This window comes from Mytilus trossulus, chromosome 1, assembly GCF_036588685.1.
Source record: "Mytilus trossulus isolate FHL-02 chromosome 1, PNRI_Mtr1.1.1.hap1, whole genome shotgun sequence".
Taxonomy (NCBI): domain Eukaryota; kingdom Metazoa; phylum Mollusca; class Bivalvia; order Mytilida; family Mytilidae; genus Mytilus; species Mytilus trossulus.
Window position 1 is genome coordinate 12,361,410 of NC_086373.1, and position 12,794 is coordinate 12,374,203.

At 31.7% G+C, this 12,794-nt stretch overlaps 1 protein-coding gene across 1 annotated transcript in view; it reads right to left on the reverse strand.

The window, feature by feature from the left end:
- The window catches only part of LOC134711146 (uncharacterized), a 27,152-nt gene continuing 14,358 nt past the window's right edge, over positions 1-12,794 (reverse strand). Inside the window, exons 20-31 of the mRNA XM_063571968.1 lie at positions 11,724-11,848; positions 11,117-11,310; positions 10,288-10,399; positions 9,260-9,481; positions 8,496-8,589; positions 8,096-8,230; positions 5,995-6,038; positions 5,073-5,175; positions 3,584-4,841; positions 1,686-2,926; positions 1,200-1,254; positions 1-370 (exon numbers count right to left, since the gene is read on the reverse strand). Coding sequence (XP_063428038.1) covers positions 252-370; positions 1,200-1,254; positions 1,686-2,926; positions 3,584-4,841; positions 5,073-5,175; positions 5,995-6,038; positions 8,096-8,230; positions 8,496-8,589; positions 9,260-9,481; positions 10,288-10,399; positions 11,117-11,310; positions 11,724-11,848 — 3,702 coding nt within the window. The 3' untranslated portion in view covers positions 1-251. The remainder of the gene's footprint in view (positions 371-1,199; positions 1,255-1,685; positions 2,927-3,583; positions 4,842-5,072; positions 5,176-5,994; positions 6,039-8,095; positions 8,231-8,495; positions 8,590-9,259; positions 9,482-10,287; positions 10,400-11,116; positions 11,311-11,723; positions 11,849-12,794) is intronic.

Genomic DNA, 12,794 nt, shown 5'->3' on the forward strand with positions numbered 1-12,794 from the left:
TAATGCATTATAGTAACTTCTGAAATGTAAAGCATTAAGGTCTTCTGGTAAAGAAAGCTGTATCAGACAGATTTCCACTATGTATAAGCAATGTATAAAAAATTTAACTAGTGCAACCAAAATAAATAATTTGTATTTTAATAGTATATCAACAAAGAACAAATAACCTCTTATTAAGAATCTAACAGTTATTTATATAGATATATACATGATATAGAAATCTGAATATGCAACAATATATGTAAAAATTGTTATTTAAAGATAAGTTTGGTTTGTCCACCTCTTACTCCATGTTGTTTGGCATAAGCTAGTTTCCTCTTTTTATTTGGAGTTGATCCATTATTTGTTAGAATTAACCTGTTGCTCATAACTGAAAATAAAATACAGATTTATAAAAATGCATTGAAAATCATGGCTTACTGAAAAAATATACCCATTACTGGTATATAAGATAACTGTTTCAAAAAGATAAATAACTTAAAGTCCTATCTCTTCTGTCTCAAAGAAAAAAACTTTTCCTCAACCAGTTATATAACCTGTATGTTATTAACAGCTGGTTGAATATAAGGGGTGGGGGAAGGGGGTTACTTCAATACTTAATTGATAGGGGTGCCACTGGTAACCTAACCCTTTTCATAAAGTTTAGATTTTTAAAATGTATACCTTTTCATATATAAGCCAAGGTAGGAAAAAATGTAACCTTTTCCCATATTTTTGGGGTTTCGTGTGGTGCATTATATAAAAGTAAAATACCAAAGGGTCAAAAGAGAAAAGTTGGTTGATAAAAACAGACAAGAACACCAAGAAAGATGGCAGACGAAAAGGTTATGGAACTTTATTGACCTATTCCAGCATCACTTCCTATCACCTAGTATATAGGAAGTGCCATCCCCTCCCCCACCCGCAGAGAAAGACATGGCGGTCAGTTTTTATAGGTGGAAGAAGGCAGAATGTTCAAAGAATACCATTAACCTTTGGTAGGAAAACAGACAATCCTAGTCAATTAGTATTAGAGTCAATTGCACCTGCACAAGCCAGTTTCAAACTCACTGTCAACATATATTTGTTCCAACTAACAAAAGTTCCACTGGAATCTTTGTTATAAACAATGTCACAACCTCAGTGTTGACTGGCTAAGACCACTTGGACATCGAGGCCCCTCACATATAAAAATAGAGGTCCTCTATGTATAAACATACCTTTTCTTTGATCACAACTAACATTATTGTAATTTTCCTGGTCTTCATTTGATACCTGAAAAGAAGTAAAGATGTAATATTTTGGATTGACCTGTTTCTACCTCTTAAAATATTTTGGTTATATAAAGAAAAACTGTGTCATTCCAATAGTTAAGAAGTTGTAGTTTTAGCAACCCCCTTTTTTTTGGATGATCAATGCCTTTAGTTGGAACTTTAAAAAAAGGCTGGATCTGCCCCTGCTTCCTTAATAACCCCAAACTCTGTCTTTGCAGACCATAATACATAAAACTGTAAACTGATGTAACTTGAATGCCAAATGCTGTTATAAAAAAGTTTACAAGCGTAACAATTTAGATAATCATTTTGATTTAAGATTTTTGTACTTTTTAAACTTTGTGTTGTTGATTGAACTATAATAGAATATTTGCCATTTGATACTTATGTAAATGAATATGTGGGTAAAATTATTACTTCAACCCTGCTTACATCATCTAGATATTCCAAATCCATTGGTGGCGAGTCATAGTTTTCCCACTCTCGTTGTGTATTTGGTGTCCTATATATATTATCTCTTGTCCTTCTATCTAAAGGAGACTGATGCATATGATTGTTGTTTTCACAATACTCATCATCATGATAAAAATTCTTCGGATTCTGTCTGCCACTATTCATATTATCCACTTCACCATGTCTAGCAGAATGGTCAAACTTTTGTGGAGTCTTTCTACCATTGTTCATGTTTGACCATTGTTTATCAACTTCAACAGGTCTAAGACAACGATCAAACTCTTTTGGGGTCTGCATAATGCTTTTTATGATTTTCAGTTGATCATCAACTTCGACAGGTCTCAGAGAACGATCAAACTTTTGTGGAGTCTTTCTACCGTTATTCATGTTTGTCCATTGAGTTTCAACTTCAATGGGTCTAAGAGAACGATCAAACTTTTGTGGAGTCTTTCTACCATTATTCATGTTTGTCCATTGAGTTTCAACTTCGATGGGTCTAAGAGAATGATCAAACTTTTGTGGAGTCTTTCTACCATTATTCATGTTTGTCCATTGAGTTTCAACTTCCACATGTCCCAGAGAACGATCAAACTTTTGTGGAGTCTTTCTACCGCTTTTCGTGTCTGTCCATTGATTATCAACTTCAGGTCTCAGAGAGGGATCAAACTTTTGTGGAGTCCTTCTTCCGTTATTCATGTTCGTCCCTTGATTATCAACTTTGACAAGTCTCAGAGAGGGATCAAACTTTTGTGGAGTCTTTCTACCGTTATTTATGTTTATCCATTGATTATCTACTTTGACAGGTCCAAGAGAGTGATTTAATTTTTGTGGAGTCTGTCTGTTGCTATTCATGTTTTTCAGTTGATTATATATTTCAACAGGTTGATCAAACCTTGGATTTTCCATTTCTCTGGAGCTTCTTGATGTCTGTCCTATTCTATTGTTACTATTATTCCTCATAGTATCCATAGGTCTGACTATCTCAAGACTGTTATAGGAAACATCTACTGAAGAACCATCAACCAATTCTTGATCTATACCTCTTTGCAACCTTTCCTCTGATTTACATCTTTTCTGGTTATTTGGTCTTACTAGTGAAAAGTTTGGATTACTAAATGATTTAATGGGTCTGTGGCTGCTTTCATGTAAACTCTCCTGGTTACTTTGTGTAGAAACTGGAATAATTCTGTCAGATTGTTGGGATCCTCTTTCTTCCTCTGCTAAAAAATAAAAAGTAAATTTACATGAAACACTAAAATATAAATAAAACAAGAATGTGTCCACAGTACACGGATGCCCCACTCGCACTATCATTTTCTATGTTTAGTTGACTGTGAAATTGTATTAATTCTCTAATTTGACATTAAAATTAGAATGATCTTTTCAAAGGGAACATGTATACTAAGTTTCAAGTTGATTGGGCTTCAACTTCATCAAAAACTTTAACCTGAAGCAGGACAGACGGACGAAAGGAACAGACTGACATACAAACGGACGTACAGACCAGAAAACATAATGCCCCTCTACTATCGTAGGTGGGGCATAAAAATAAAAATTTCAAATAAATGTCCCCATGTACATACCATTTTACAGAAGATTCAATTATTTTGTGGGATCCAATATTTTTGTGGATAAGGACAAATTGTATATTTTATATGGATATTTGATAGTGATTTTACAAATATTTGAATAAAAGCCTATAGACAAGCTAAATCTAAATGAACATTTAAGTTCTTGGTTTCCCCATAGCATCAAAGAAAATTGGTAACAAATCAATTAAACCACAGTAAATATTAATTCTTTGATTTAATATTGTGATAGTGGTTTTTATTTAATTTAGCCTGAAGCTGAATTCATAAACTTATAAAATAACTCACCATATGGCGGATTAGTATTTGTTTCCCTTCTCTGCGGCTGTGCTAAACCAACACTGATTCTCTGTGATAAAGGTCTTGTTGGACAAACACCAAATCTTGGAGATTCATATGCTTGTTTCAGAATTTTTCTTGTTGTTTCTGTGAGATCAACAGTAAAATTTCTTGTTCCAGAATTCTTTTCAGAAATTTCATCTTGACAATTATCGGTCATAGAAATCCTCTCTTCTGAATTGACTTGTCTGTTTTGGTTATATTTAAAGGATTGACTACTCTCTCTATGTCCTTTATTCTGACTTAATGCAGAATGAGGAATATCACTTTGAGAATACATATTTGGATTTTTCTCATCATTACTAGCTTTGCTGATGTCTTTAAAAGCACATCTCCTACTTGGTGTTACAGGCTGTATGGATGGACATACAATACTTCTACCATACTGGTCATTTTGTGTTTGCTTTACTTTGTTTCTCCCTTTAACATTTTGTCTTCCATATTGAGGTCCGATGGTTTCTGGTGAAGCTGTTCTTTGAGCATTTGATTTTGCATATGTTAAGTCAATACAGTCATTTATAGGCTCAGCAACAAATAGTTGAGGATGACTTCCATTATTTGTCAAATTACTATCATCTGGACAATCATCTTTCTCTATTTCCAGTCTTTTAAGCCAATGTTCATTTCCTTCCATTTCAGCCTTTTGATATTCATTTAATTTTACTGATGACTGTGATAAAGAGTCCTCTGTACCCTGTGTATCCTGATCTCCACTAGGAAATCTAAATCGATGACTTTCAAATCCATTTTGACACATTTCATATGTACTAGGTTCTACCTCTATAGAACCATTAAATTGCATTCTATTTTTAGTCTTTAGAACTTGTTCCAGTTGTAAATGAGAAGAATTGTGATTCCTTTTCCTACCAGGGTTATTTGTATCAGAATGCTCTCTCACATCTACTGGTATGTTTGATTTTGACTTTCCAATTTGTTTTGGGTCAGAGTATTTTATACCACTTATAACTGGTGGTTTTAATGTATTCTCTGGATATCCAAAATACTTGCTATTGGCAGACACAGGCTCTTTATAATGACATTCTGTAGTATCAATATATTGGTCATCTGAATCCTCGTCAATAGTAATGATGTTGTTTTGATCATTCTCAGAAAAACTGTTTAGTGTTTGATTTTGAGTAGACTGTATTGTCTTACTTTGACGTTCTGAATTTAGTCCCAGGTTACTATGTATTATGGAATATAACATCTGAAAAAATAGATCATTGATATTTACCTTTGGAATGTCAAAGATATGGGCCCTCAGTTAACAAGTCTTCTTATTATTTAATTAAACAAGCAAATATGCATCTCAACAAATACTATGAACTATAAGCAAATTGTTATTTAAACATTTTCAAAGAAACTACATCAGGTATTTGATTATTTCATGTAGGGTACTGTTCTCATTTTCAAAGATATTTAAGCAATTTAAACTCACTTCTGCTATCCTCTGTGGAAACATAGGTAGAGTTTTCATCAGATTGTCTTTTGAATATGACATTAATTCTTTCAAAGTCATTTTCTTCAGAATAACTTGGCAACTGTAATATATAAATTATGGAGAAATTAAAAGCACAAGTTCAAACAACTGAACAGTAATCTATAAATGGTTATTAAATATAAAATAACCATTTTAGACAAAATGTACAATAAATTATTACATGTTTACAATATCATTATGTGACTGTATTTATGTTTTTTTGCAGTAATTCAGTGGCGGATCCTAAGGGGGTTGACTGCCCCCTCCCCTTTTTGGACGATCAATGCATTTGAATGGGAAAATATTATTAGAATCCCCCTTTTGAAAATGGCTGGATCCGCCCCTATAATTTAAATTTAAGTTGTCACATTATGCACTCATTCTGAACAATGCAATTGATAATGATCTTGATAAGTTTAAAATGTGTTAAAGTTAATATGTAATAATATTCTATGATGATTGCAAACGTGTCATCTGGTATGTTTACATATATGAAAGGTGACCGTAGTACAACTATTGTATTATGTGGCATAATTTGTAAGAAATCCAACATTTTAATGATAATTCAACTCAGCCAATTTCTTTTTTGACAAAATGAATGTTTACTAGATATACATCCACTGTCTGATCTATTGTTATATCTTGATTGTTCCATTGTATATCTGTTGTCATATTAATACTTGTAAATATATTTATAGACAACAACCCAACCAATAAGTAGAAAACTGCTGAAGGTCTGCAACAAAGCGAGAAAATCCTGCACCCAGAGGTGGGCTTCAGCTGACCCCTATATAAAAATGTATACTAGTTTAGTATTAATTTTTATAAGTTACAGAAATTGTTGAAGTGTATTAGTCTGTTTTAACCAAAGGAAGCTTACCTTATTGAGTTCAGACAAGGAATAGATAACAGAAACCTTTCTTCCTGCAAAAATAAAAACAATAGTACAGTTACAACATATACATGTATAGAATCAAGAGAAACATCATTTCATCTATAACTTTTTCAGATCATCAAAATTTATAAGTACTAAGCTAATCAAGGCCTTAGGGCAATAACTCTAGTTAGGTAAACATAAAAAAAGTACAAAAGACTAGATTATTTTAATTCAGATGTTAATTTAGGAATGTAAAAATGGGGCATTATTTTAAAACTAGAGGCTCCAAAGAGCCTGTGTCGCTCACCTTGGTCTATGTGAATATTAAACAAAGGAAGCAGATGGATTCATGACAAAATTGTGTTTTGGTGATGGTGATGTGTTTGTAAATCTTACTTTACTAAACAGTCTTGCTGCTAACATTTATCTCTATCTATAATGAACTTGGCCCAGTAGTTTCAGTGGAAAATGTTGATAAAAATTTACAAATTTTATGAAAATTATTAAAAATTGACTATAAAGGACAATAACTCCTTAGGGGGTCAATTGACCATTTCGGTCATGTTGACTTAATTGTAAATCTTACTTTGCTGAACATAATTGCTGTTTACAGTTTATCTCTTTCTATAATAATATTCAAGATAATAACCAAAAACAGCAAAATTTCCTTAAAATTACCTTAAAAGGGGCAGCAACCCAACAATGGGTTGTCAGATTTATCTGAAAATTGTAGGGCAGATAGATCTTCATCTGATAAACAATTTTACCCCATGTCGGATTTACTCTAAATGCTTTGGTTTTTGAGTTATAAGCCAAAAACTGCATTTTACCCCTATGTTCTATTTTTAGCTGTGGCGGCCATCTTGATTTGATAGTCAGGTCACCGGACACATTTTTTAAACTAGATACCCCAAAGATGATTGTTGCCAAGTCTGGATTAATTTGGCCTAGTAGTTTCATAGGAGAAGATTTTTGTAAAAGATGAGTAAGATTTACGAAAAATGGTTAAAAATTGACTATAAGGGCAATAACTCCTAAAGGGGTCAACTGACCATTTCGGTCATGTTGACTTATTTGTAAATCCTACTTTGCTAAACATTATTGCTGTTTACAGTTTATCTCTATCTATAATAATATTCAAGATAATAACCAAAAAACAGCAAGATTTCCTTTAAATTTCCAATTCAGGGGCAGCAACCCAACAAAGGGTTGTCTAATTCGTATGGAAATTTCAGGGCAGATAGATCTTGATCTGATAAACAATTGTACCCCATGTCAAATTAGCTCTAAATGCTTTGATTTTTGAGTTATAAGCCAAAAACAGTATTTTACCCCTATGTTCTATTTTTGGCCGTGGCGTCCATTTTGTTTGGTGGACCGGGTCACCGGACAAATATTTTGCACTAGATACCCCAATAACAATTGTGGCCAAGTTTGATTGAATTTGGCCCAGTAGTTTCAGAGGAGAAGATTTTTGTAAAAGATTACTTTAATTTAAGAAAATGGTTAAAAATTGACTATAAAGGACAATAACTCCTTAACGGGTTAACTGACCATTTCGGTCATGATGACTTATTTGTATATCTAACTGTGCTGAACATTATTGCTGTTTACAGTTTATCTCTATCTATAATAATATTCAAGATAATAACCAAAAACTGCAAAATTTCCTTAAAATTACCAATTCAGGGGCAGCAACCCAACAACAGGTTGACCGATTCATCTGAAAATTTCAGAGCAGATAGATCTTGACCTGATAAACATTTTTACCCCATGTCAGATTTCCTCTAAATCCTTTGGTTTTTGAGTTATAAGCCAAAAACTGCATTTTACCCCTATGTTCTATTTTTAGCCGTGGCGGCCATCTTGGTTGGTTGACCGGGTCACGCCACACATTTTTTAAACTAGATACCCCAATGATGATTGTGGCCAAGTTTGGTTCAATTTGGCCCAGTAGTTTCAGAGGAGAAGATTTTTATAAAAGTTAACAACGACGACGGACGAAGCCGGACGCCGGACGCAAAGTGATGGGAAAAGCTCACTTGGCCCTTCGGGCCAGGTGAGCTAATAAAAATGAAATTAGTTTGAACTAAGCAGAAATTACATTTGTAAAATATTCATGCAGCCAACTGCCATCTGCCCATTCCTCTTTGTTCCATACTTCTGAGTTTTTTCTCTCCATGTCACAAATTTTCCTGATATTTGAGCATATATCTTCTGCACTACAACAGGTCAAAACCTACAAAGGTATACAAGTTTTACTTCAGTTAATTCAGACTATAGATTAGCATAAAGCTTCATTCATTCACAGTATTAATTATTGATATTCTTAATAGAATTTATGCATAATCCTATTCATTTCTGCATTTACATGTATATTCCCTTATATTTCATTTGAATTCTGCAAGTTATGTATATTCAAATATGATTTTCAAAATACTATATTAAATGTTTCTAAAAATCCTAAATTAGTACCATAGTAGATGGCTTAAATAATAACAAACCTTTGTTTCAAATGAATCATGTTTGCTGACATAATTTCCAAGACTTGCTTGCAGCTTAAACAAATTGCTGACACATTTCCCAGCATAAGGGAAACTGAAATTAGTCAGAAAATCATTTAACATTAGTTTACCAAATTAACAGGAATTAACATGCTGAAAGTACTGTAATCCAGTATTTATGGAAACATGTTTTAATGAATTTTTAAACTAGTATGCACAATTGCTTTTAGCTTCAAATTGTTAATTATCATTAATTGTCTTGCAACTTTCAATACTATGAGGCAGATATTATCAAAAAGCCTCCAAACAAAATAATATAAAAAATGTTAAGACATTACAGAGGATTCTTATTTTACAGTTCACATTATAATTGAATTTGTTACAGTTGATATATATATCAAAAAATATAAATATAAAGCTTAAAGCACTCAAGTAACGATGATCTAAAGTTTGATGGTTTGGGAATACATTGTCTCACCCAAGCTTGTTTTGCTTATACATGTATTTTTAACGTGTCTTTTCACTATACATGCAGTTGTGTTCATAAGAGTCTATAAACTGTTTCCAAAAATTTGAAATTTTTAAGTTCTAATGATTGTCAGGAACATTTTGGAGACAAAATCATTTCAATTGGCATGAATGTTTTACTAGCAATTAATGCAGATCAGAAAAAAGAATGTTCAAAGAATGTAACAAAACTAAATAAAAGACTGTTATGACCATTTCAAGAAATGATGTTAGAAATTATTTTAAAAACTTCTCACCTTTTCCCAGATTTTGACAAGTTTAACAACAAAATCCAACATTTTGTGTATTTAAGACTAAGGGAGATAATTTTCTTAAGAAAAGGTTCTAAGTTGTTTCCATCAGCCATATCTGTCAGAGAATGTAGCACAATACAGGCTTTCTCATCTATGTCAATATCAGGAAAATATAATGTTCCATCAAACATACTGTAGTTTCGTTCTATCACTATAAGGTTGTATCTGTAAAAAAAAAAATAACTAATTCATAAAGAAAAAATTTAACAACTAAAACTTAATATTTAAATTAGATTGGGTATTAGAGTACACATGTGACAGAAAACACAGAAAGCAATACCAGTATTGTTTTCAAAGTAGCATTTATTTACTTAAATTTTTTGGTTTGTTAACCCTTAAAGCTGTGAGTTATAAACTTAATATTATTTCTGTGCTTTCAGCTAGGTCAACAGAACAGAACAGTTTTACTTTAAAAAGTGCACTTTAACAATAATCAAAATTTTGAGGGCACTATCAATTCATACAAGTGAGGTTAAAAGTTTTAGGATATCATATAGCATCCCTTATTCATTGAATTAACCTTTGACAGTTCTATCAAATTGACCTTATACATTGTCCCACCCAAGGTTGTTTTGCTTATACATGTATTTTTAACGTGTCTTTTCACTATACATGCAGTTGTTTTCATAACAGTCTATAAACTGTTTCCAAAATTTGAATTTTTTAAACACCTCAGGAACAGATTACCTTAGCTGTATTTGGCAAAACTTTTATGAATTTTTGGTCCTCAATGCTCTTCAACCTCGTACTTATCAGACCTTTTTAACCTTTTATATGATGTGAGCGTCACTGTCGAGTCTTTAATACACAAGGTATCTCTCTGAGGTAATGCTGGTTTCTGTGATGTGTTTGTTCACATTTAACCTTTTTTAGTATTGAAAAACTATACCTAAATGATAATTCAATATTAAGAAAAAAAATTAAAAATTATAATTTACTTATATTATAGACAAATGGTCTATTTAAGTTACCTTGTTTCCAACAAAGGAAGAATATCCCCACAAGATGTTAGTTTTGATGAACCCAGTATTGTCATTTGCTGCAATTCCTTACATCTAGAAAGAGTTTTCTGAATGTTTACTTCTGAAATGAATGCACTGTGATATTTAGATCATTTTCAAAACTTTTTCAATCAAATTACATACGTCTGAAATTTAGTCAAATCTGATGTTTAAATAAAGATTATAAAACATATATTCTGGTTTAATGTAGCCTATGTAATGAAAGATCTTTTCTAATTTCTCATGAAATTGAAGCATAAAGATATTTTTTTTTATTGGAATAAAGCAAATAGTAAATAGAGCTCAGATCTCAAAATGTTCAGCTTTGAAAATTTTTTACCATAAAACACTTTTTTTTTACAAATTTGTGTTTTTGAACCGCAAGACTATTTCGTAATGTAACATGTAAGAACATTCTTGGCTTTTCTGTATTTTCTTTGTTGTTAAATTGCTGGCTCATTGTTGTATACTTCAGGTTAATTTTTATTTGAAACAATTATTATAGTGCTATGATTTCTAATAGAATAATGTTGTTCATAAGGTAAAGACAATCTAAGATAGTGAAAACTAAAATTGTGTCTTATCCTTTTTGACATGTTTGATGTTTTTACATATATATTCAAACTGAAAAACAAGCATAATCTCTGGTTCATTTAAAAAAGTTAATGCATGATTATTTCTAAGCTTGTTTGTAGTAATGAAGACAATTTGTTTTATTTTAAAACAGTATTTAAAGTATTTCTTACGAAATTTAATTAACAGTCATGAATTTCAACAAAATTATATAGGATTACTGCACCTGGTTGAGAACTGGTTCCAGAGGAACTAAGTTTAATCTTGAGTGAAACTAATTTAATGTTTTGTGTTTCACAAATTGTTACGAGAGTTGCATGCTTGTCATATTCATATTCAATAACAAGGTTTATCATAGCCCAAGGGAAGTGTTTATCTAGCAGGTTACTGGGTATTATCATGCAATTACAATCTTTAAAGCTGAAATAAAAGAAAAGTCCAAATTAATATAGCTTAAATTTGTATATTTCAATTTCAAAGTACTATAATGTGTCTTTGAATCATGGTAACCTAACCATATTTTTTTTACAAAGGAGCTTTATTACTATAATGATTGTTGTTCCTAACCTCAAAATAGTTAACACTGCCACTGGATTGTAAGCTGTAACATTCTGATACCATGTATATCTGTCTGAAGCTTTTCCTCACATTGCAATAATTAAAGTTGCATTATGTCATTCTTCAAAATTCTGAATAATACATGTAAATGTGCACAATAGTCTCTAATTTACAGTATGTGCATTGTACTGAGATTGATGGTTATACAGTTATGACTAATATCCTAATATTAAACTAAATGTCACATTGTAAATATTTAAATTTAGTTACTCTACCTTGCTACAATGTTTTCTTTCTGTGATTCTTCTTGAATCTTTAACTTAACCAATGAACAGTGACAAATCACTTTCTCAAGCACCTTCAGAAAACTGGGAATCTTTCTTTTCACAACAATCAAAACCTGAAAATAAATATCTTAGAGAGTATATTTTTTAATCAAGAAGTCTCTCTGCTGTTACAATATCTAGATTCATAATAGAAGACAATAAACTTTTAAACTGACATGAAAGGCAAATATGCCCATTACAATTTATTTGTAATACAAAAACTTATGCATTACATGTTTGTATATCAATATGTTTAATTACTAAGAAACAACTTAGTCCCCAATCCCCATGTAACTGGAAATCTACATAACAAATATATTATCATTGTATGATGATATTTTTGTATCTTGCCCGACAAGGGCCCATGATTGGTATAATGAAATAATGGTGAATGTCTATTGCCATGCAAGGTTTGGAAAGAACAGATATAAGCTAACTTCTTTTGAGCCTGAAATGAGATATAAGTTGTGTGGCATGTGTACAGATATCTCATATTTACTAAGAACTCCATACCCAATATTATTCATTTGTCACCCTTTACTAGTACATGTATTGAACAAACTAAATCCTGAAAATTTTAGTATAAATTTAAATTTGTCTGCCATTACTGGACATCACCAAGGTTCCTGTTAAATTTTGATGTCATAATACAAAATATATGACACCACAATGGAAAAGTAATTATTGTGTGATGCAATAGTTTAAGCGGCACAAATTCACTGGTCAACCAGCGGAGATTTCCAAATAGGGATAAGGTGTATTGTCTAATGGGTCTCATTTTAATCAGTCTCCATACAAAGAAGATGTAGCAATTGCTTACTAAATATAGCCTTATTGATGTTGTAGAATAAATGTAACAAACATTGTATATATGTGCATGACATTGTAAAGATTTTTTTTCAGCAAACTAATGTTAAACAACGAATGAGCTGAGTAAGAAGTCATAGCTTATTGGTGCCATTAATCAAGAGGGAAGACTTGCACTAGCCTAAAACATGAATGTGTCCATAGCACACAGAT